The sequence below is a fragment of the Ictidomys tridecemlineatus genome, chromosome 12 (genome assembly GCF_052094955.1).
Source record: "Ictidomys tridecemlineatus isolate mIctTri1 chromosome 12, mIctTri1.hap1, whole genome shotgun sequence".
In the NCBI taxonomy this organism is placed as follows: domain Eukaryota; kingdom Metazoa; phylum Chordata; class Mammalia; order Rodentia; family Sciuridae; genus Ictidomys; species Ictidomys tridecemlineatus.
Window position 1 is genome coordinate 41,917,324 of NC_135488.1, and position 24,383 is coordinate 41,941,706.

General features: G+C 41.8%; 1 protein-coding gene across 2 annotated transcripts in view; it reads left to right on the plus strand.

The window, feature by feature from the left end:
• The window catches only part of LOC120884833 (uncharacterized), a 41,708-nt gene extending 18,659 nt beyond the window's left edge, over positions 1–23,049 (plus strand). The window contains exons 2-4 of one of the 2 annotated variants that reach the window (XR_013428778.1): positions 16,119–16,194; positions 16,800–17,142; positions 22,284–23,049. Coding sequence is in view for 1 of the 2 variants with exons in the window: in XM_078028733.1 (XP_077884859.1) it covers positions 16,119–16,194; positions 16,800–17,052 (329 nt within the window). In the remaining variant the exon portion in view is untranslated. Of the gene's footprint in view, positions 1–16,118; positions 16,195–16,799; positions 18,457–22,283 lie in introns of those variants that run through there. The other variant, XM_078028733.1, reaches the window with a different exon arrangement.
• Positions 23,050–24,383: the final 1,334 nt, after the last annotated feature.

Here is a 24,383-nt window from a genome sequence, read left to right on the forward strand (position 1 = left end):
CTGACTGCCCATGCAGGGACATGGTTACACGAGAAACCAGAACAGATGAGATTTTTCTCTGTTTTTGCAAGAAAAATATTGGATTACTCTAAGTAGGTCATGGTATTTCAAGAATCATTTGGGGACCACTTGCAGATGGAAAGACACAGTGGATTCAGTTTAGTTTCTGTTTGAGTGCTGCTCTAACAGATGATTGTTTTCCACTTAAGGCTGCAACCTGAGCCAAGAAGTAAATACTAGATCAACCTAAGCTTTCTCTAGGAAGTGGTCTCTCATGCGGGATCAAGGCCAACAACAGCACATTGACAGTTCTTTGCTGAATGCACTGATTCTGAGGCTAAGTGCAGTAGCTCCCCATTGCTGTAGAAAAGAGGTTTGTTTGGACTCATTATTTTGGAGGCTCGATTCCATGATGGGATGGGCCTGTCATTTGGGCCTGTGGGAAGGCAGCACATCTTTGAGGGAGCACTTACTTCATGGCCAGGAAGAAAAAAGAGAAAGAGGAAAGGGTCAGGGCCCCTCTGTCCCCTTCAGGGGCTTGCCCTCACTGACCTGAAGCTCTCCCACTAGGACCTCCTTCCTAAAGACTTCACCACTTCCCAGTGCATCACCCTGGAGACCAAGCCTTTAAGACATGAACCTCTGGGAGATGCTAGGGTTTGGATAGGAAGTGTCCCCCAAAAGTTCATGTGATGAAGTCTGGATTCCCATGCAGCAGTGTTCATATGGCCCTTTGAGGGCCTTTGAGAGGTGATTGGATCCCAAGGGCTCTCATCTCATCAATGGTTTAATACCTTCATGGTTTGAAAATGTAGTGGGCTGTTGAGAGATGGTGGGAACTTAGGAGGTAGAACCCAGTTGGCAGAAGTAGGTCCTCAGGGATTTACCCTTGGAGGCTATATCTTGTCCCTGGGCCCTTCCTGTTCTCTCTCTCTCTCTCTCTCTCTCTCTCTCTCTCTCTCTCTCTCTCTCTCTCCTCTCTGCTCCCCAGCCTCCATGAGATTAGCAGCTTTGTACTACCACATGCTCCCTCCCACCATGTTCTGCCTCACCACAGGCCCAGAAGCCAAGTGACCAAAGACTGAAACTTCTAAACCTGTGAGCTAAAGTAAACCTTTCCTTTTCTGAGTCAATTTTCTCAGGTATTTTGTCACAGTGACAGAAAACTGACTAACAAGGGGAACTTTCAAGTTCCCAGCTATGGCACTGAATAAAAGGTTCCATTTCCCAAAGCTGTCAGTCTGATGACTTTCTTGACAATTAAATTTAGTAAAGAGTTTTATAGAGAGAAGAGAGAGGGAGAAATTAAGCAAAATGTCCATATGTCATCTGTTAAAAAATGTTTTATTGAGACAATAAACAAATAACATCAACATGCACTAAAATTTTAATTAAAATATGATTTACAACGTTACTATATACCACTAGAAGCATTCTTATTCATGGGAAATTTTGTTTGTATCCTTAGGACACTTGAACACCCCATTTGACTTTTTGGGTCTCCCACCCAAGGAGTGTGTTCTTATAATATCTTTTCCATGCCCATGAGCATGAAAATTCTTCTTAAAGCTTTAAAATACAATGGCAGTATCAATCGTTCTGTTTCATTGCTGGCTACATCACTAAATAGATGTATATTATGTTCTCTTGCCTTCTGCTCAGAAAAATCTAAGTATTGCATTTCTGTCAATCCATTGATTGAAGAGCCTCCCCCACAGAATGTTGACAGCTGTTTCAGACATTTACAAAACAACTTGGATAACAGCTGCAAACGGATTGGCTAAAGAAGATTTGGTACTATGCAATTAGCATTCATCAAATGCACACATTCCCATAGAAAAACCTTTTCAACCTAAAAGTTGACTCTCAGGAAGCTTTCTAAGTCTCCAAACAAGACTTGCTAATGCTTAGTTCTCCATTAGCTCCACTAGCTTTAAATGAAGCATGTTAATGTAATTATTATTAACTTAATGTTCAGTATTGTATATAACTAATATTGCTTTGGTTTCTGTCCTTTGTCCATCTAAACAAACATCCATATGAGAATGCTATCAGGGAGAAAAATAAAATGAATTCCTACATTACACACACACACACACACACACACACACACACACACACACAAAACTCATTGTGGTAGGTGATGATTTTTCTATAATACCCTGATAAATCTCTTTTACTTGAGTAAATGTAATTCTCCAGATCACTTAATTAATTACTTTTCTGGGCATAAAGATGTTCTTCATAGGAAGCAAAACTTTCTATGTATTTTGTCATCACTATGTTCAGGAACGCATTAAAATGCTGCAAGTAAACACCCAAATATTCATGGTAATTATTTAGTACAGCATGAGTATGGGAGATGTTTACTTCTTCCTGTATATTGCCTATGTTTTACTTGAGCATGAAATTCTTATATAACTGAAAGGAGAAACTTTATATTATAATGCTTTGAGGCTGAGTGTGGCTGTGCTTGCCTATAATCCCAGGCATCCAGAGTCTAAGGCAGGAGGATCTCAGTTTGAGGCCTTCCTCAGTAACTTAGCGAGGCCCTAAGAAACTTAGTGAGACCCTGTCTCAAGAAAAGAAAAAGGACCGGGGAACGTAGCTCAGTATTAGAGCATCCTTGGACTCAATCTTCAATACCTCAAAAAGAAAAATGTTTTGAATACTTAACTACACGTTAATACTGAATACTGAAACTACATGTTACCTTCAGAGCCAAAGAACCTCTGGCTCTTCAACTATCTTGAAAGAAACTTTCATTTAAAATGAGCTTTTCCAGAAACTATGTTTTACAGATTAGATGATAGATAGATAGATAGATAGATAGATAGATAGATAGATGGATGGATGGATGGATGCTTATTTATCATGTGTATATCTTACTTGGCTGAGTATCTACATAAATTAAAAATTGCCCATTTAAAAAAATTGACTTACTTTCATATTCTTGAGTTGTATGCATTCTTGATATATTCTACATACAACTCCATATATTTTGAAAAATTTCTTCAGGCATATGACTTGACTTTTTAATTTTTACATTATTTTTTTAAGAGCAAAAGTTTTAAAATTTTTTACTGTTTTGATTTTTTAGAGTTCATACTCTGTGTCCTAACATTTTGCTGAATCAAAGGTTACCGTGGTTTTGCCTTGTTTTTTATTCTGGATACTTTTTCATTTTTGGTCTTATTTTTAGATTATGATCCATTTCAAGCTAATTTTTATATGGTGTGAAGTACAGGATAAATTTTTTGTGTGCATATGGCTGTCCAATTGTTCTAGCACCATGTGGTGAAAAGATGATCTTTTTCCTGCTAAATTTACTTGGCACTATTCTTGAAAATAAGTTTTTTTTACATTATTCCCTACCTTAGGGTCTATGATGATTTTCTCATCTTTTTTCCCCACTGATACTGGTTTTTGTGTCTTCTATATTTTTGTATTGAACAACATAGTTAGAGATTAATTGATTTTATTGATTTTTTTTCTGAAATAACCAGTTTTGATCTCTGAGTTCCACATTGGTTACACTTTGTTTGGAACATTTTAGCTTCTGATCTCATGATAACCAATGATGCTGTTTCTAAATATAGGGGTTAGGGAAGCCAGAGGACTCTCTTTCCCTTCAGATGTACCAAAAAAAAAATTATTGCATCTCAATTTCTAATAGTATCCTTTCATTATTTTGAGTATCCTCTTTCAAAACCCTTGTGACTAATTTCTTTCTGAGCTGATCTAAAAGAAGTACGAGTGTCATGACACACAAAAATTTTTAGCCACACTCTATTACCCTCACTTCCAATAACAAGCACAAGTTCAGGGGGTTCTTGAAACAACTGAGTAAAAGCTGTTATACTCATGGTTATAGTTTATTACCAGGAATGGATACAGACAAGAATCCGCCAGGGAACAAGCCCATGAAACAGAGTCCAGAAAGGTACAAAATATGGAGAGTCTATTGTCTTCTCTCTGTGTGGTCAGGACGCTTCAGCCTTTCGTCATTGGCACATGACAAGATGCATAGAGGATGGCCAACCAGAAATGCTCACCCAAGCTTCAGTGCCCGGAGTTTTCATTAGGTCTTCATCACATAAGGATGATCCATGAATTGCCCATGTGCTTGACCTCAAGGTCAGCCAATACTGTGTGAATGTAATCGAGAGAGAGAGGGAGGTCAAGAGTTGAGAAGGGAGGTAGATAAACGCCTTGCTGGCTAGATGGTAGAAATCTGGATACTACTTGGGATATGGAAATGTACTAAAGCTCACAGTGGCAGCGTGGGGCAAAAAGGCGTTCGACATGAGAACGGCTGACAAGCAATTGGAAGTTTTCCTACGTGGTATATATGATGGCCCCTTCCTATAGACACAGTCTTTATAGAGACTGGGATGGGCTGAGTTGTGCTTCTCCCAAGTGTGTATAGAAGGAATGCTGAAGTCCTACCTGCAGGTTCCTCAGAATGTGATTATATTTGGAGAAACGGTCTTTAAATATGTAATTAAATTAAAATGAAGTCCTTGGGGTGGACTCCAAGTCCAACACAGCTGGTGTTCTTCTACGAAGAGAACAGAATGAAGAAACACACAGCAGAGCAACTAGGGGAAGGTACAGGTGATAGACCCAGCCTGATTTTTCTCTTAAAATTGGGAGCCATTTCGCCACAAAGCCATGAAAAGCTAATTTCGGCTTTACTATGAATTACTGCAAATTCTGAACTTGCTGGAATGCCTGCCCGTGCCTTGAACTCACCCATGCCTGGCTCTCTGACCAGATAGCAGCCCTCTGTGAAACTTTACTGATGCCTTATCAATCTTGGCCTTCCCTGGCCACATACCAACCCTTTCTGAGGCTCTAATGACCTTCATAAATTCTGACGTCGGGGCCAGCAAAAATGTACACTAGCCTTTGTGTGATGCTTGTCAGAGTTTTGTTATCTGTAACCCCGCTTCGTGTCACTTTCTGGGCTATAAAGCTGGGCTGCAGGAAAGCTGCAGCTGCCGTCTTGTTTTTTGGTGGGAGAGGCAGCCTGGCGGGTCAAAATAATAAGCTTGCTTTAATTTGATTTTAATTGGAGTCAGTGGTCTTTTCTTGCATCCTGGTCTAACACAGGGAGAAGATGGCGTCTCCACACCCAGGAGCAAGGCCTCAAAGCTGCTGATCCCTGCACCTTCAGCTCCTAGAATGCTGGGAACACACACTTCTGTCATGTTAGCCAAGCAGCTCCTGGTGTTTTGTTTTGATAGCCCCCACCCATGAATATACTCACAGAAATGTAGTGCAAATAGCTTTGGGAGAGCATAAATCAGTAAATGGTTTCCTGTGCATAAGTCAGGGTGGAGCTTGTACAGAGCAGAGGCAGCCCATGCAAAAGCAGAATCTCAGAGTGAAAAATCACCTCAAGAAAACTCAAAGTCCATAAAAGCTTGGGAAAGATTTGGGCCTCCACGGGAAGATCAGGCTGATGGTAGCCAGATTCAGCTGCCCGTAGGCCTTCACTGTACTTCACGTTGTAGGGGGCTGGTATTCGCTTTGTCAAATGCTTGTTTAGAATGGGAGTTAGCAAACAAAGACCTGTGGACTAAATCCAGCCTTTTGCAAATCTGACGTTACTGGTGCTCACCCATGTCCATTGGTCTATATATTGTGCATGGTCACTTTCAGGCCATAACGGCAGAATTGAACAGCTGTAACAGAGGTCAGATGGCCTGCAGAATCTAAAATGGCTATTAAATTTTACAGAAAAAGTTTGGAAAGTTTTGCAAAACACGACAACAAAGTCTCCCTTCTTTCCAAATTCATGAAGGACTTGCAGATAGATGCTCAGGCCCCTGGAGTTCAGGGTAACTGTGGAAACTTAAAGTGAAACTATGTGTGTAGTAGAGATGCCCCTGTGAGTCAGTGGCCTGGGGAAATCAGAAGAGATATGCTTAGGGAGCTGGTGGGACATGTGGGGATTCTCCAGAGGAGGGAATTAGGACCTGCTAATGGGGATGAGAGGAGGAGGGATACAGGAAACGGAGTCAGGTCTGAGAACCCAGAGGCAGAGAAGCATGTGTCAGAGGGACCATCTGGGAAGAGCCGAGGTGCAGAAGCTGCCCTGGAGAGAGTGCCTTTGTCCTGGATGCCGAGTGCTGGGTAACCCAGATGTCGGCTGGAATGGAGTCTCCCAGGCCCTGCCCATCCAGATGGGCTTGGCTTAAAATTTTGTGCAAGTCCAACCTCCTCTGTCTTCCAAGGTTTCTGCAAATTCCTGGGGGTTAATCTCCTTTGGCTCACCTTCTGTCTCCAGATTCCTTGTTTCATCAGGGCACCTCTGGCCCAATCCCAAATATTACACTCAGCCTCTTCCATGAATTATTTATTTTTTTGTCTCTCTCTCATAAAACACATTCAGAAGAGTGAAATATTTCATTACCATCCTGTGGGAAGCTGGGAAATGCATGGAAGACTAGTTTGCATTCTAGCCAGGTATATTGCCTTAAATCAAATTTTGAAAATTGCCTTTGCAGATTCTTTGATTATTTCCCTCCTGGGAGATTTCTTCTGGCTGCATCTATTGCATAGTCTTGAGCCTCAGACCTTCTCACTGTCCACTATTACCTTCTATCCCTACTTCTTTCCTTTCTCCTCTCTAGCTTTTAGTTACTATAAAGAGGTACTGGAGGCAGGCTATTTTATAAAGAAAAAAAAAGATTTATTTTGGCTTATAGTTCTGGAGGCACAAGGTCCCAACAACATGGCTTGGGCTCTTTTGAGGTACTCGCTCGGTCATGGTAGGAGCCCATGTGTCTCTCTGTGTGGCCTCTTTCCCCCTCCCTAGAAGGTCACCACAGCTGGATTAAGGTTTAACCCTCTTACTAACAATAGCATAAAATTTGGAGGATCGGGCTTCTGTGTGAGTTCTGGGGGAGAAACCATGTCCAAACCATGGCAGCGTCTCTCAGAGGCAGGAACTACTCCTCTTTACATCTTGTGCAGACCCGTTTGGCGACCCTCCTTGGGTCTCTAGAGTTTCCCTGCTGTCTGCAGGATTCCAGGGGCACTATGGAGAAGTCCATCTTTGGCCCTTTGTGACTTGCTTTGTGTCTGCAAGTTTTAAGAATTTTCAGTCATTATCAGCTTTCCCCAAATGCTTCCCCCCTCTGTTTTCACCTTCCATTTTGGCATCCCTGCTATCTGGAAGTTAGCTTTTTATTACATCCTGAGGCCCTACAGGGAGATGGGTTGGTCTCGTCTGCTCATGAATCCTCCTCTAGTGCAACCTGTTCTAATATTCAAGTTCCTTACGTCGGCAGTTACCATTTTTAAAAAATATTTATCTTTTAGTTGTAGTCGGACACAATACCTCTATTTTATTTATTTATTTCTATGTGGTGCTGAGGATCGAACCCAGGGACTCGTGTGCGCGAGGCAAGTGCTCTACTGCTGAGCCACAACCGCAGCCCGGCAGTTACCATTTTTAAACAATATCTTGACTATTCGATTTTTCTTTTAATATTTGCTTGTTATTCAAAGGAATTTAATAATATATTTTGAAGAATAAAAGAAATATGGAAGTCTTCAGGTAGAATAATTCCAAGACCTCAGTTTGAAAGAGTTCTCAGGATAGATAGTAAAACGCTGCTTCTAAATACAGGATAGCAAAATTGAACAATCTTAAAGAGAGCTGGGTGTAGTGGCACATGCCTGTAATCCCAGCCTCTAGAGAGGCTGAGGCAGGAGGATTGCAAATTCAAGGCCAGCCTCAGCAATTTAATAAGATCCTGTTTCAAAATAAAAAATAAAAAGTGCTGCAGTCTGGCTGGGCACAATTCAGGAGCCACTTGTCAAAAGAAACGAACTTTATTTTTAGAACACACACACACTGCACCACACAACTCCTCAGGAAAAACCTTCAGAGCCTAACTGCCACCACAGGCTTCCCACAAGCCTCTCAGCCTCCCACACTCCTCCTGCTCTTGAGGCTGATTGGCTGGTTCGCATGGGCAGAGCCAAAAAAGTCCCCTAATGAGCAGCTCCATGGTCTGAAAGGGCGGGGAAACAGCCCAATGAGCATCACTGCAGAGGAGCCAATCAGTTGGCAGCTAGAAGTTTGCTGGGGCCGCTGTGAGCCAATCATCAGCTGGCAGCTGGAAGTTTGCTGGCAGCTGGAAGTTTGCTGGGGCCCCTTCTGCTGTGGCTCTCAACAACTGAGGATATGGCTCAGGGGTTCAATCCCTGATACAAATAAGAACAACAAAAAGGAAGGGAAATTTTTTGTACTAATACTACTATGCTCATTTTATTTTTTTTTCACTTTTTTTAATCTGTTCCTTTTAGATCTACATGACAATAGAGTGTATTTTGACCTATTATACATAATCAAGCTCCCACTCCTGCAATTGTACACTATGTGGACTTTCACCTGTATTCATGTATGGACACAGGCAATCCATGTCTGATTCTATACTTACTTCAAATTCTTATGGTCTAGGAATTCATTTGGAAGGGTTGTTTAGTATATTCTGTTTTCCTCTCAAATGAGGATAAATCATCTGTCAATGGCAGCGATCTATTCATCTCTTGGGCGATTAGTGGAGATGTGGTGTTGGTCATTGTTTTAAGTCAGATATTCTTTATTATGTCCAAGAGATAGTATTCTGGTTTATATTGTTTTTTAAAATTTGTTCTAATTAGTTACACATGACACTGGAATGCATTTTGACATATCATACATAAAGGGAGTATAACTTCTCATTCGTCTGGTTGTGCATGATGTAGAGTCACACAGTCATGTAGTCATATATGCACATAGGGTCATAATGTCTGATTCATCCTACTGTCATTCCTACCCCTATTCCCTCTCCCTACTTCACTCCCCTCTGACTAGTCCAAAATATCTCTATTTGGTTTTTTAAGAATTTGTCTTTTTTAATTATGATTTGATGTAAGCTTTTAACATATACTTTCTAAAACAAATAAAATGTATGTATTTCAGACTAATGCCATTTATAAGTACTGTTGGTACTGATAGCTTGCCCTGAGATTCTTCTAACTCTTTAATTTACCAGTAAATAGATGTCTTGAATTCTCTTGTGGTAAGGGGCCAAGGCTCTTGGTCTGCAATTTTCCTTTAAGCCTAATTGAAATTTGATAGTTCTCACATTCAATTCTTAAAAGCAATGCAAATAAAAAATTACTCCAACCCCAATAACCCCAGTCTAGTCTAATTCATTTAACAACCTACACAGATCCCTGCTTGTCTGGCGTGGGTCAAAGCCCCTCATCTTTCTGCTTCTCCCTGCTGTTTTCTGGGAATGCTGTGCAGGCCCACCTGTGTACCCTTTCACCTCACCCTTTGCTATGGCTCCCATGCTCTGATGAATTCACACTTTTATGCTCTTGTTTTCTTATCTGGGATATAGTATGTATCTGCATATAATTGATATCAAGTTCACCTTGGATTGCTGATCACCTTTGAATGAGATGAACCCTGGACTAATTATCTCTAGGAGGTACAAGTCAGGGCACCGGCAGGGCTGTTCCCGGGATGGCAAGAATTCCTGGGACTGAACCTTGTATATTGAATGTTCTCTTAGATGTGACTTCTCCCTGGGAAATTTCATCCACTGGTCCTTGGGAATTATTAATTTTGCTTCTCAGGACGTGCTCCTTCCTTCTAAGGATGGTGATTTTCTTATAAGTCAAGGTGCAGTCAGGAAAATTGAACCCCAACAGTAATTTTACTCAATCAAAATTAATGTAAGAAATTATTAAACAGTTGTTGTGGAGTAGAAAGTGCAAAAGAGTCCACAGAATTAACACAGAGTTAATAGGAGGAGGCTACCACTCCTGGTATGGGAGAAATAAAGGCGGTGGGGGGGGGGGGCATTTGGGATCACCAGAACCTGGCAGCTTGGTGGGGGTCAGGAGGAACCATGACCTGTGAGGAGGGATGTCAGCCACTGGTTGCTGGTATTCCAGAAGGGCTAAGATCAGGACAAACTGGAAACAAGAACTAACTCTTCCTGGAACCCATTGCTGCTGGTGGAACAAACTGCCTGCCACCCTGAACCGGTCCACTCCTTCCTGGAGCACCCTCTGTTGGCAGGCTCCAGCAGGAATGGTGTGATTGAGAGTCCCCATGGCCAAAGGGGTAGTTTCAGGCTGAGGGAGGGTAGCTTAGGGCAGGGGAGCTCAGCCCAGATGCCGAGAGACCTGCTGCTGGGGCATCCCTCTAGTGCAATAATTGAGCTTGTCCTTCCCGCTGTTGCAACCCTGCTCTCTGTGCTCTGTTCAGGTTACAGATGTCCTCTAGGCTCACTGAAAACGGGTTTGCTTCTGTGTCTTATTCTCTTAATGATCGAGGGGGATTTTTGAGGAGGAAAGGGCCACCCTTGCCCTTTATGCCATCACTTTTACATCAGAGTTATAGGTGCGCTGTTGGTTCTGTAATTTCCTTTAACACTTCCTTATCGCTCCCAGCTTTCTGTTCATTTTGACACAGCATTTTATTTCATTTTTTTCTTGTGTCATGGAGAACACAATTGTGTTTTTTTCACATTAAGAAAGATGCACGATCATTAATCTTTCTTCTGATTTCTATAGTTAGTCATTTTCAGATATAGGTTTTCCTTCTGTGTTTTGGGAAGATGCTCTATATTGCCTGATGAGCAATAAAAAGTATGTATAGACACACACACACACGTGTGTATATATACATATGTGTGTATATATACATATACAAAGAAAAGTTTAATGTATATTAATTAATATATAATAATAATGGTTAATATGTAATATTTATTATATTAATATAGAACATATAATTGATATTATATATTATATAATTGTTACATAACTAATATATCATGATATGGATTAATATGTAATATATATTAATATATATTAAACTTTTCTTTGTAGAAGAAGAACCAGCCAAGAATTGCTTTTTACCATGAGCAGGGTATGTATATTTCCCTAGACCCCAGGCATTGATCATTTTTATTTTGCTAGTGTCTCATTCTCATGTATATCCTACAGTTCAGATTGAAACAGATTCAGATTGCACAGCCCAATTCTGAACATTTGACAGCTATCAGTTAATGTCATTGCATGCCATTGAGATGCTAGAAGAAGAGGTGAACAGCTGGCCATGTGGCCCTCCCTCTGACTTCTTTTAGCTAGACGACCTTTGATTGAGCCCCCTTTACAATACTGCTAACCTAGCAATATGTTGAAAGATACTTGTGGAATTCAACCTAAGGCTACCCAGCTGTCCTGGAAACTGGGCCTCATTGTTGAGATTGCTATTGAGTGGTGAGTAACCAGTCTTGATGAAATAAAGCTGTACTGTAGAAAGGGACCTGCTTGTCCACCTAGCTGATGGCCTCCAGGTGTCAGCTGGGCCACACCTGTTGAGCCTGGTCTCTTATGACCCATCCCAAATGAATGAGAAATCTATGGGAAAGCAAGAGAGTCGTGATACCACCTCTTTGCTCTTGCTGTGTGTGCTATACTGCCTGTCCTGGTGTGGTGAGGGCACTTGGGCCTGTCAAGAGAGATGTCAGCCAGTTGGTTGTCGGTATTTCAGAGGACCTAAGATGATGCTGATGCTCTGGGAATGGAGAAAAAACTGGAAACAGGAACCAACTCATGACACCTGGCTTAAACACACACAACCTCACTTCTGCTGCTATCTATTGTGCAAAGCAGGTCACAGGACAGCCCAGATTTAATTGGTAGGGAAATAAGAAGAGTTGCAAATAAGTGGCTCCTTTAGGAATCTACTATCTTGCTTTAGGATTTAAATACCTCTTGTCAATGCCCTAGAAGAACAAGCCAAGTAGCAGGAGTAGGGAATCAGCAACGGCCACGTCAATCTATAAGAGAGACCATGAACCTCTTTGACCACCAGTAAGAACATGCAGAGCATCACACTTGGACCTGGGAGTGAAACTAGACATTTGGGTAATTAATGGTACTTTTATCTTTTCTGTTTGGCTCATGATATCAAATAAATAGGCTTTTTCATTTCTGTTTGAAAGCACTCCATTCTACAACTGTTTAATTTGAGTGCAGGAAAACTGAAATAGCTTTCTGTAAACAGCTCCAGCTGTAACTGAAACCATTTTTGCAGTAGTAGACACTGTGAAGTCAAGTTCAACTCCAGATACTGTGTGCAGGTTCTCTATAATAATCCACATTTGTCTGACACTCGGTGTGGCAGGGGAGGTATATATGTGGCCCCATTACCATTTCCCATTCATGTTTTCTAAATTCTTTTTATTGCCCCAAATTCATTGCACTTAAGATTTTAAGAAGCTATTTGAGTTTTTCCTGACCGCGTATCCATAGCAAGTGACTCTTTGAAAAGATAAATTTTAAATGTACTGAAATGGGTTTAATCTAATTTTCATATGTACAGGTCAAGGTTCAATGCAAAACAATAAGTAAGTCCGATAAACATTTCAGAGCAAAATTTAAATTAGTCTAACTATTTAGGACTGTTTATTTTGAAATGTTTTCAAGGTTTTACTACATAAACAGATCAGCTGGAAACGGTACATTTGTTTTTTTTTACCCATTTCCATCCACCCACTCAGATGGAAGAGCAAGCATGTTTTTATAACTTAAAAAATCAGCTATTTTTTCCCAGGCAAGTGCACTGGTGGAATTTTCATGGCATTTCCCAACATTACACCTGCATCCTGGAGACCAAAAAGAGCTTCTTTGTGTTTTGGAAAGGTAGGAAACACCAACCACTAAATACCTCTTGGCTTTTGCACAATGATGCTATTTACTATAATATGTATTTAAATGATAGATTCGAACCAGCATTTAGGCAGGTGGCCAATATGTAATCACCAATATCATTGCTGAAATAGCAAGATAATGTGATAGAAGATGGCGATGGAAACGTGACCCTTTGGATTTAGGTTTTAACGGTACTTGGCTGAATCTTATCTACACTTGTATCTGAGTAGATGACAGGGTTGGGTAAATTGTTTTTGAAAAATCATATCTGTCATATGTTACATATAATATACATTGTTATATATATATTTCAAGGTCACATTTCTGCTTTGGCCATAACATAGTAACATAGTAACACTTCATAGTGATTGAAGATCTAAATTCAAATACACACAGTCTTCCAGCTGAAGGAAGAACATACATGGACGGCATTGCCTCTTGTTGCCCAGTGTTTCTCAGGCTTCTTTCAAGCTTTCTTAATGGTCTTCTGTCCTGCTTTAAGCTCACTCTATCGACAAGGCTAACAGTGACTTCCACTTGGCTGGACACAGTATTCATTTTCAGAGGTTGCTTCCTTTGACCTATTAGTAGCAGTACTTATCACAGGTGACCTGTCCATTCTTCATATGGCTTCCAGCTCACAGGTTCCTAGGGTTTTTTTTTTTTCCCTCCTTGTTCCTGTTTTTTCTCATCTCCCTTCTTCATGTTGGAGTGTGCAGATGTGACTCTGGAACCTCCCTGTACTTTTCAAACTGCTTAACACTCCCTTGGTAATCTCATGCTGTTTTGTTTTGTTGTTTTGTTTTTGGTCCCCAGGAGTAAACCCAGAGGCGTTTTACCACTGAACCACATCCCCAGCCCTTTTCATATTTTATTTAGAGATAGGGTCTCACTGAGTTGTTTAGGGCCTCACTAAGTTGCTGAGGCTGGCTTGGAACTTGTGATCCTCCTGCCTCAGCCTCCTGAGCCTCTGGGATTAAATCTCCAATCCTGATGACCCCTCTGAATTACAGATGGGTAAGCCCAGCTCTCTACTTGTCCCCCCACCTGGGTGTCTAGTAGACATCTCTAATGTGCCATTAGAATTAATGATGTCTGCTCCTCCCACAGCTCCAGTCCAGCCCCACTCTTTCTCTTATCAGCAACTGTGACTTTCAGTGCACAAACCAAAACCAGAGTCATCCTTGACGTGCACCCCTGCCCCCGTCTCACACTCCAGATTCAACCCATCATGAACTCTATTGCACCTATCTTGAAAACAGATCTAGAATCCTCCGATTTCTCACCATGCCCACTGCTTACCCGCCCTGGTTCAAGCCACTTTCTTATCTCATCTGGATTGTGGCCATAACCTCCCAAGTGGCATCCCTGCTTGCATTCTTACTATCTTAAAATGTCAGTGGGATCATGTCATTCCTCTAATCAAAATCTCCTAGTGATTCCCATCTCACTCTGAGCACAGGCAAAGCCCCGCAGGACTGGTCGCCCCTGAATCATCGTGTGCCTGCATAACCTCTCCTCCTGGAGGCCTGTCTCGCTCCTCTACTCCCGTGGGGCTCCATTGTTCTTGTGCAATTTTTGAAACATTCTAGACTTACCCCCAAGTTGGGCTTCTTCCTTCACCTCCTTTTCCTTCCTGTGTTCTTTTTGCACTAGATAGTCACAGCTGGTCACAGATACTAGTGAAGTCACCTTACCCCCACACCCAGAATGTGTTCAAATGCCTCCCTCTCCGTGAGGTTTTTCTGGACCACATTATTTAAAGGACAACCCCAGCTCTTTTCCTCCTTCTCCATTTCATTGTTACCCAGAACATTTATCCTTCTTATTATGGGCTTACTAGTGATATTTATGGTCTCACCTCCAGTTAGAACATAAGGCATGAGACAAAGATATCTTTCCCACAGCTGCATCCCCGGTGCCTAGATCACAGAGTAGGCATTCAATTATTATATAAATGAATGGATGGGTAAACAGAAGCAAAAATTTCTTCATTTCCTCTGCCTGAACTGAAAACCCTTTTTTGAGGAGGGTGGGAGTGCTGGGTATTGAACTTAGGGGTACTCAACCACTGAGCCACCTCCCCAGCCCTATTTTGTATGCTATTTAAAGACAAGGTCTCACCGAGTTGCTCAGTGCCTTGCTGTTACTAAGGCTGGCTTTGAACTTGCCATCCTCCTGCCTCAGCCTCCCCAGCCACTGGGGTTATAGATGTGGGCTACCATGCCCAGTGAGACTTTTTTTTGTACCAGTAAAGGATAAATATGTGACTGCTCTTAAAACCCTCTCCAACATAAAAAAAAAGAAGTCAGAATGTGTAGAATGATTATTGCTGCAAATATAACCTTCGTATTATACTGCAGCTTGAAATGCAAAGTAAACATTGTTTTCTTCAGAAAGAAAGCTAGTTATTTGCATTAAACCCTTGCTCTCCTAGGTGTCAAAGGGTAATTAAGGGGGCCCATGCAGTGTGTCTGCAAAACCTGAGAGGCACGAGAGATTGTATTTTTGAGTCGATGGCTTGATTGTATCAATTTGTTGTCCTACTTTTATTACCCACTGAATGAAAAATGAGCTAAACCTTTTTTTAAAAAATATAATTTCTTGCATTTAGGAAGTTTTGAAATGTAGTGATAAATGTGTCTTAATTTTCCCAAGCTCTTTATAAGTATAGAATTCTTAATTTTATGTAGCTTGAATTCACAGTGGAATTTCAATGATGCCATTAGAGTCTGTGATCTGGTGGAAAGGAATTTTGTTTGTTTGTCTTGGGTCTTTCCCCCTTCTGCCTGTGCCAATAATTTGCTCTGAAATTTCAAGGAATTCCCAACAGTCTTCTGTTTTAAAACTATAAAGCATGAAGAGGAAAAATTATTACTTTTTCATAAGAATGTTGTCATGTTTTATAAACGAATGCCAGTAAAGGCAGAATTAAGATGCAAGGAAGAAATTCACAGTTTAAATTCAAAGTGCTAATATACATTCAGCAGGTGAATGGAGAGGTGGATGTGGAACTTGGAGCATGGATCTAGTGGGTGAAGACTGCAGGGCCCACCTCTGCCATATGCTGTCCTCCTTGTCCAAATGGGGACCTGGATCCACATCTAAATTTGTGCACTCTAAAAAATGATTTATAAGTGCAAGACATCATATTGCTGTTAAATTAGTTTACTTATTATTTTGACTTTAAAAGAGCCTCTTAATAACCTAATGGACCTCAAAATTTACAAAGCACTTTCTAATATTCATTTCTTTCATGGTTGGGAGGATCAAGTGTTATACAAAATGCATTGGTCTAAATGTTGGGAAGGGATTTTTTACTGTAAAATGGTTTATACAGTTGTAAGGTGTTATTATAATGCAATTCCTTGAAACAGGTGTGACATATGTCCATATTGTACACAAGGACATTGAGATCCACAAGATTGGGATTGGCCCAAGATCATATAGCTGGTAAGTGGAGGACCGGAGATTCCAAATCAGCCTTTTGTCTCCTTCCCCATTCCCTTCCCCTACTCACTTGGGATGGTTCTAAGGATGGCTGGCAGTGAGACACACTTACAATATTATTCATACCCACAAAATATCATCCTGGGTTTTTCCCAACCAGATATTAAGTATTTCAAGGAAGAATTAACATTCATTCACTCATGGATATTCTTGAAAAACCACCTCTTTACACTCTTCAAGAGAAGTGAATCTAGATCTTATTGTACAAATATTATATAAATTCTAACTGAGATGTTTTAAAAGCATCTAATGATTTCAAATGTTAATGGAAAGCATGACTGTGCTCTAAGATCTCTGAAACCACGAATCTTCAAATCCCCCTTTGCCTGCTAGATAATAGACACTCAATATATGTTTTTGAATATGCAAAAGAATAAATGCACTCATTACTTGCAGTGACATATCTTTTCACTGTGTTAGCTCATATTGTGAGTTATCTTTGCATAAGTACATATCTTGCCTTCCCAATATGATGCTCTTTTTTTTTTTTTTTTGTGGGGAGTGGTTGTGCAGAAACACTGTCCTCTTCTTGGTATTTTCCTCCTCAGGAAGCACCTTGCACACAGGATGCTCACAGAGAACATTTACCTAGAGTGGGAAGAAGGAGAGGAGTATTTGCCTCCGACGCCTTTTGACCCCACCTTGGGTGAGCTCAGCTGCATGGACTTTAGGATCCTTCTCACAACACCCATGTCACCAGCTCAGCTTGGGCTCCACCAGACACGCCAGCACCACAGACTCCCCGTGGCTGCCTTTCTGCACCTCACACCTGCACTTGTGTGGCTGCCCTTCTCTCCCTGAGGCAAGAGATGCAGAGGGATTCACTTGGACCCAAGTCCAATGAAGGAAGTTAATGTCCTGGTGGCAAAACTTTGAACAGTAGGAAGACAGGTATGTGCATTTTTCTCCCTCCCTCCTTTCTCAGACCCAGTCTAGTTCATAGGGCCTGGCCAGAGACGGTTCTCCAGGACGGAGCATCACCTGAGCAGGATACCGAGTCACAACAGCCTGGCGACACCCTCTCAGATCCACTCTCCACCTTCCTTCCCTCACCCTCTTTCCCAGGGACTGTCCTCCCTAGTGAAGCTGCAGCTCAGAGGCTTTAATTGCAGCCTCTGCTTTCTAGGGAGCCCTGGCGAAGGCGCGAGAGTATTTTAAACAATGACGACAGTGGTTCCCTTTGCTTTGGGTAGAGGCTGGGAAGTGGGAGGCAGCTTGTGATGGAGGTCTGCAGTCCTGACCCCTGGCAACCCTTTCTTCGACTCTCCTGGCAAGTGTCCTTTCACCAGGCCAGGACCTTCTGTTTTCTTCTAAGATATGGCCTCTCAGGCCACTGTTAAATGAGTCCTGGGATGCACCTAGCTTCAACTGAATAAATCCCAGCCTTCCACTGCGTTTGGTGGGTCTGGGGATGGCCACCTCTGACCCCAGCTGGGTCAAGCCAAGACCTGGTTATTACGTTATCGTGGGGCTTAGTTTGCCCTGCGAAACACAGCACACCGTTCCTCTATCCTCTGGAGGCAGAACATGCAGAATTAGGAGGCATTCGGTCAGTATGCTTCCCCTGATGTGGAGGAAGCTGATCTATCTTGAGAACACGTAACAGCAATGTAGAGGGAGAGGAAAGAAAGGTCAGACGGGAACAAAATGTCCTGACTGGTGCAAAGCCGGGTCGGTCAGCTTTTTATTGATGCGACCAAGACACATGACAAGAACGACTTAGAGGAGGAAAGGTTTATTTCGGGTCCATTTCAGAGATAACAGGGCAGACTCCAGTGCTCTGAACCTGAGGTGACACAGAATGTCATGGTGGAAGGGCATGATGAGGCAAAGCTGCTCATCTCGGGGCAGGGGAAGCAGGGGAGCAAGTGGAGGAAGGGACTGGGAAGAAGATAAACCAATGACCTGTTGAGGGCCGCAGCCGAGTCGGGATGAGGCATGGCATTTTTGCCAGAAGTAGTGGTTGAGAGGTGACGCCAGCGAGCCATTGAGATGATGACTTTTGAGTTCTCGCGGAGTTCCCGTGGAGTTCCCGTTGAGCTCTCGCGGGGATTCCTGGAGAGTTCCCATTGGTTGGGGAAGTGCTGGAGGAGGGATTTCCAGTTGGTGGTTCCTGGAGGAACCGCGTGGCGTTCGCGAGAGTTCCCGGGGAGCGTGTGTGGAGTGTGCTGGTGGAGTTCAGAAATAAAGTTTGTTCCTGCTTCAGTGGCTCGTGATTTGTGCCCCGCCAGACTGCGGCAATGACCCACTTCCTCCAACCAAGTCCCACCTCCCAGTAGTCTATTGGATTATTAGTGGATTAATCCAGCAAGTGTTCAGAGACGTCATGATCCAATCATTGCCTAAGAGCCCCACGGCTGAGTCTTTCTGCACTGGGGACCATGTTTTCAATACACAAGATTTTAAGGGACATTCCATATCCAAACCATAGCAAATAGCCTTTTATGATTAAGAAAAGCATAAGCCCAGTGCCAGACATTTTTGGTTGTCATACCTCTTGCTTCTTTACTTCTGGAGTCCATGTTTTGTTCAGAACAAAAGTGAACCAGTGAGACCAGTCCCATTTTCCTTTGCTAGGCACATAGACTCCCAGAACCATGTGATGTCATCCTGCCCAGTGAAAGGGCTTCTGGGAAAGCTTTCCTTCCATGAGATTGGAAAAAGAAAGGACTTACTTGGTACTGCTTTATGCTGCCATAAAAACATGGATGCAATACCTGGAGCCATAGCAGCTGTCTTGCCACCAGCATGCGGGTGTGCCTTATCCAGTTTAAGCCTCTATTACAGAGTACCAGAGATTAGAAGACTAATGAAAAACAAATTTATTTCTTATAATTATGGAAGCTGGAAGTCGGAGATCAGGGTGCCAGCATGGTTGGGACCTAGTAAGGGCCCTCTTCTGCATTTCAGACTGTCAAATTCTGTTTACATCCCCACGTGACAGAAATGCAGTGAAAGAGCTCTCCAGGATCTCTTTCATAACAATACTCATCCCATTGATGAAGACTGTACTTTCCTGACCTAATCATGGCCCAAAGGCCCCGTTTCCTAATGCCATCCAACAGGAACCAGAATTTTAATATGCACATTTGGGAGGCACACAAACATTCAGATCACTACAGAGTAAAAAGCCAATACTCTAAATATGTTGGGCTGAAAAGAAGAAAGTACTTTGGCATTTCATGATGTGGCTGAGCTATGGAATCAACTCTGAGATAACCTAACAGTTGAATTTCCATTTAAGTAAGAAGCATATTGTATTCATTAGTTGGATTCTATTTCTTCCTGGCAATTAAGTCTATCCTAGCCAAATATAATAGAGAACAAAGAATCTAGAATTTGACCATTGACTGCCAGAGAGGAAGAAATCATGCTGGGACCAAAGGACTCCGAAATGAGAAAGGAGAAAGGTCCTAACAGAGAGAGTGAACCCCAGAAACACGATCGCAGGCTGGGATCCAAGGAAGGGGAGTGTTTTGATGACAGAGAGTTAGGAGACTTTGAGAACACAGCATTCAGATTCCCATTGTTTTCTATCCCATCTGGCAACGCTGCACCCTCTTTAATGTCGCCAAACCTTCAGGAGGGACTATTTCTTGAAATAGCTTTGGCTACTAGAAGAGGGAAGGGTGCTGCATCTCTGAGGGAAGAGGCTCCAGGGAGCCTGTAAGCCATTATGTGTGAGATAATAGTGAGAAAATTTTGAGATTCTGTTTTAGTCTGCCTTTTTGCTGTTGTGACTAAAAGATCTGACCAGAACAACCATAGAGGAGGAAAAGTTAATTCGAGGGTTCCGTTTCAGAGGTCTTAGTCCATGGAATGCGGGCTCCTTCCTTGGGGCCCAGGGTGAGGCAGAGCATCACGGCAGAAGAATGTGGCGGAGGGAAACAGCTCACATGACGATCAGGAAGCAGAGAGAACTGGCTGCCAGATACAAATATCTACCCAAACGCCACGCCCCCAAAGGCCCACCTCCTCCAGCCACAGCCCACCTCTTCAGTGACCACTCAATTAATCCCCATCAGGCGATTAAATCACTGATTGGGTTAAGACTCTCACAACCCAATCATTTCTCTCTTACACCTTCTTGCATTGTCTCACACGTGAGTTTGGGGGTGGAGACACCTCACATCCAAACCCTAACAGACTGGAAATGAGTCTTCTGTTTTCCCTTCAGAATATCTGGTTATAGAGGAAAGTACAAGGATCCCATGGTATATACGATAGGGCTTCCAGCAATTTTGTGTTGCTATTCAAAGACCTGAGTGACCACAATGGACTAGAGGAGAAGACTTCATTCAGTTTACATATTGATTGCTGCTTCTGTTGGATTATAATCCTTAAGTGCTTACTTTGGCCAGCACCTATACTAAAATTGGATTTTTAATGATTTTCTAGGCAGAGCTTCCCTGTGTAACCAGTTCCATAAAATCGCCTTGTCTTTGACCATCTCCATGTAAGCTAGTGCCCCTCCTATCTCAGTCGGAAGTTATTCTTACATTTGCAAAGAAATCACACCCTACTCAAAGCATGGAACTCTAAATGACATTTTAAATGGCCAGGACAAAGATGTATTGTTTAATTTTAATTCTGAAGTGAAGAAATACAATGGTGATGGTAGGGATGGTGATTGTGGTGGTAATGACGGTATTGGTGATAGTGATGGTGGTAAGGGTCATGGTGGTGATGGAGATGATGGTGGGAATGTTGGTAGTTATGGGGAGAGTTGTAGTCATGGTGACAGTGGTGGTGGTAGTGGTCGTTGTGGTGACAGTGAGGTGAGAGTGGTGAGGGTGTCAATTGGAGACAGTGGTGGAGATGGTAGTAGTCATGGGGATAGCTGTGGTAACTGTGATGGTGATGGTGGTGATGATGGTGGTGGTGGTGATGGTTGTGACAGTGGAGGTGAGTGGGCTGTTTATCATGGTCCTGTGTGTTCACCAAGGTGAACTGGCACCATCCTAACAGGTCAGCTGAAATTAATGATTAAACACCATAAGAGCCAAAACTCTGCATCTCCATATCTTGACAGATTTTATAAATAGATAGAAAATTAAATCATCAGCAAAGGAAGCATAATGACAAGAGTATTTTAAAATGACTTTTCTTTTAATTGAGTAAACTAGTCAAATTAACTGGAGATTTTCAAATAACAAAGACATGTTTGTATTTGACAGCCGCGGGCTGAATACATCCCCCTTTCTTTTGGTCTCTCTTACTTCCTTTTACTTACTCACTTTTCCTTCTTCTCTCTCATTTACCAAGTAATCAGGAATAAACCGATATTAATACAATTTGCCACTTATCTCCACGATCCGTCTGTGTTCTCTTCCTTTTGGTGAGTCTCGTGGGTTTTTAGCTGTAATGACCTCTTTCTAGTCAGTTTGATCCCAAATGCTTCGTTCTCCTGTGTGGAGGCCAAGACAGGGATATTATTTGAGTTTATACAGGCAGAGAAGTAGCTATTATCTCAATATGACAGTAAAACAGTTGATTACTTCCTGAAGTACCACTTTAAATCAAGAATTCCTCTAATAAAATCTTTTAAAAATTCTTTTAAATTGTAGAACATGGAATTAACCACCCTCCACACACCACTGAGGCCTCTCTTGAGCTCAATTTGGAAATGTCCCCTTTCTCCCTGAATGGCATGGAATCGGAGAATGTAGATTCAATATCAACCCAAGTGCTCGTGAGAAGCCACGCACGCTGCCTCTGACTTGGATGCTAAACGGATTATCTTGAATGATCTCTGTTCCTGCTTCTCACCTACAGCACAAAAATAGTAAAAAAAATACCTTCATCCCAGAAAAGAGTGAAAAATCTCATAAAGACTTATGGAAGTTCCAAGTCGTATTGTTCTATTTAGATTATTATTTTTTTGTGGGGGATAACATTTAAACTTCAAAATGAAGTCAAACTCCTCATAGTTGGCCAAAGTGAAAACTCCTCATTCCCCCCCCCATGTTTCCGTGTCAAAATTTCCATTTGATAGTGGTTTAATCATGCATATTTTTTTTTTCTGTTTTTAGTCTTGATGAATTCTGTCACTATAATTGCTACTCGGAGAATCACCACCCACCACAGCAATCAAACTGGCAAATTCCTCACGAAGGGCTTGTTCGAGTCAAGGTGGCAGGATTGTACTCCATTTGAGACCTTATCGTCTGTGGTCAGTAGAAGAAAGCACATTTGACTCTTCTGCAGGGATTTTTATTGATTTAGTATTAGGTAATGCTGAAATGTTAATTCTGCCTCAGCTGCTAATTCACAAAAAACTTTCCATGTATTTTGTCACAGTTATTCTGCCTACAGAATTACGTGAAGTATTATTGTTGGCAAGATAACAGACTCCCTAGGGTATGTCTGGTGTTTCTACCTTTAGATGTCTGAATGTCTGTGTTCCCACAAAATTCGTATGTTGCGATTTTAAGCCCCAACGTGATGACATTAGAAGGTAGGGCTTTGGGAGGTGACAAGGACATGGAGCAGAGTCCTCATGAATGAAATTAGTGCCCTTACAAAAGAGGGTCCAGAGAGCTCTTGGGGTCCTTGCACCATGTGAGGAAATGGAGAAGAGGTACCCTCTGTGAACCAGGCAGTGGGCATCAAATGTGCCAAAACCTCAGTCACAGACTTTCCATTTCCATAACTGTGACAAATAAGTTTCTGTTGTTTGAAAAAAAAAACACCTAGTTTAATGTTATCTTGTTAAAACAGTCCAAACGGACTAAGACAATGAGCATGTATGCAAATGTAATCTTTCTTATCTATTATAATTAAAGATTCTCCCCAGCATCTATGCTAACTAGAATGTTTGAAAATAAGAACTGAAATATTCATGACATAAAGCATACAGCCCTGAATTTAAAAATATTTTGGCATATTTTTATGAACTTTAACAAAGAAGTGAGTTCCTTGCTGAAAACCAGAATTTCCATGTTCACCAAGCACATGGGAAGGGAAGTCCCTTTCCTTCTAATATCATCTTCTGGAACACAAGCTCCAGAGGGAATTGGCCAGGTGTGTTTGGTCCACCAGAATTGTGTCTGTCACTTTGAATAAATGAGCCCAGACTCCACTGTCAAAGGGATAAGCTTTCCTTAAATCTGGGATGAAATCCACTTCCTAAACCACATCACACATCCACCACACGTTAAGGAAAGTAAATCATTCTTCATTACTCCAAGAGATTATTCTGGAGATTGAAAAAGGAAAATACATTCAAATGAACAACAAACAAACAACTCTCCCTTTACTTAGAGAAACTAGTGTTGAAGGAAATGGGTGAAAGATTCTTTTTTTTTTTTATAAATTGGTTCTTTTTAGTTGTACATGACAGACATTTTGGTAAAAATTATACATGCATGGAATATATCTTATTCCAATTAGGGCCCCAGTCGTGTGGATGTTCCTGATGGTGAGATCCACTGTTGTGTATTCATATATGTACACAGGAAAGTTATGGCAAATTCTTTCCACTGTCTCTCCTATTCCCATCCCAAGGACAGATTCTAGCTGTAGTGTTGAAGGATGAAGACTAGATCAATGAGCCCTTCACTTGGCAGATTGCCTTCGTGAATTCTGGAATGTGAAAAGGCAGGCCTGGCGCTTATTTTACACTGGTGTGTGAGACTTATCTGACGCACAGTATTAATAAGTGACTTCAGATGTTAGTAGCTGACAGCTATCGGGGAGAAGAAAGGGAGTAAGGATATATAAGAAGGGAAGTGTCTTGAAAAGGTAGAACAAATTGGACCCAAAGGGATAAACCTGGCCAATAGAAACATTCCCATATCAGGGGATGACAATGGCTTTAGGGGACAGCTATGTCTGATAATATATTTTTGTGCTGCTAATTTATTCAACAGATATTTATTGAGCATCCATTATGTGTCAAGCCTAGGTTAAACACCAGGAATGCAACAGCTAAGTGATAACCAAAAGCCAAGACCCCTAATTTCCTGGGACTGAATCTCTAGTGGGGAGCAGGACATTGGCTAAATAACAATTGGGTTATGAATTGTGGTTTGGCGGGCGCGGGGTGGGGCAAAGGATTGGGAGAAAATAAGGATGGGAGCTTGTTCTAGAAAGTGATTCCTGGGATCAAGGATAAAGAATGAGTAAGAGCT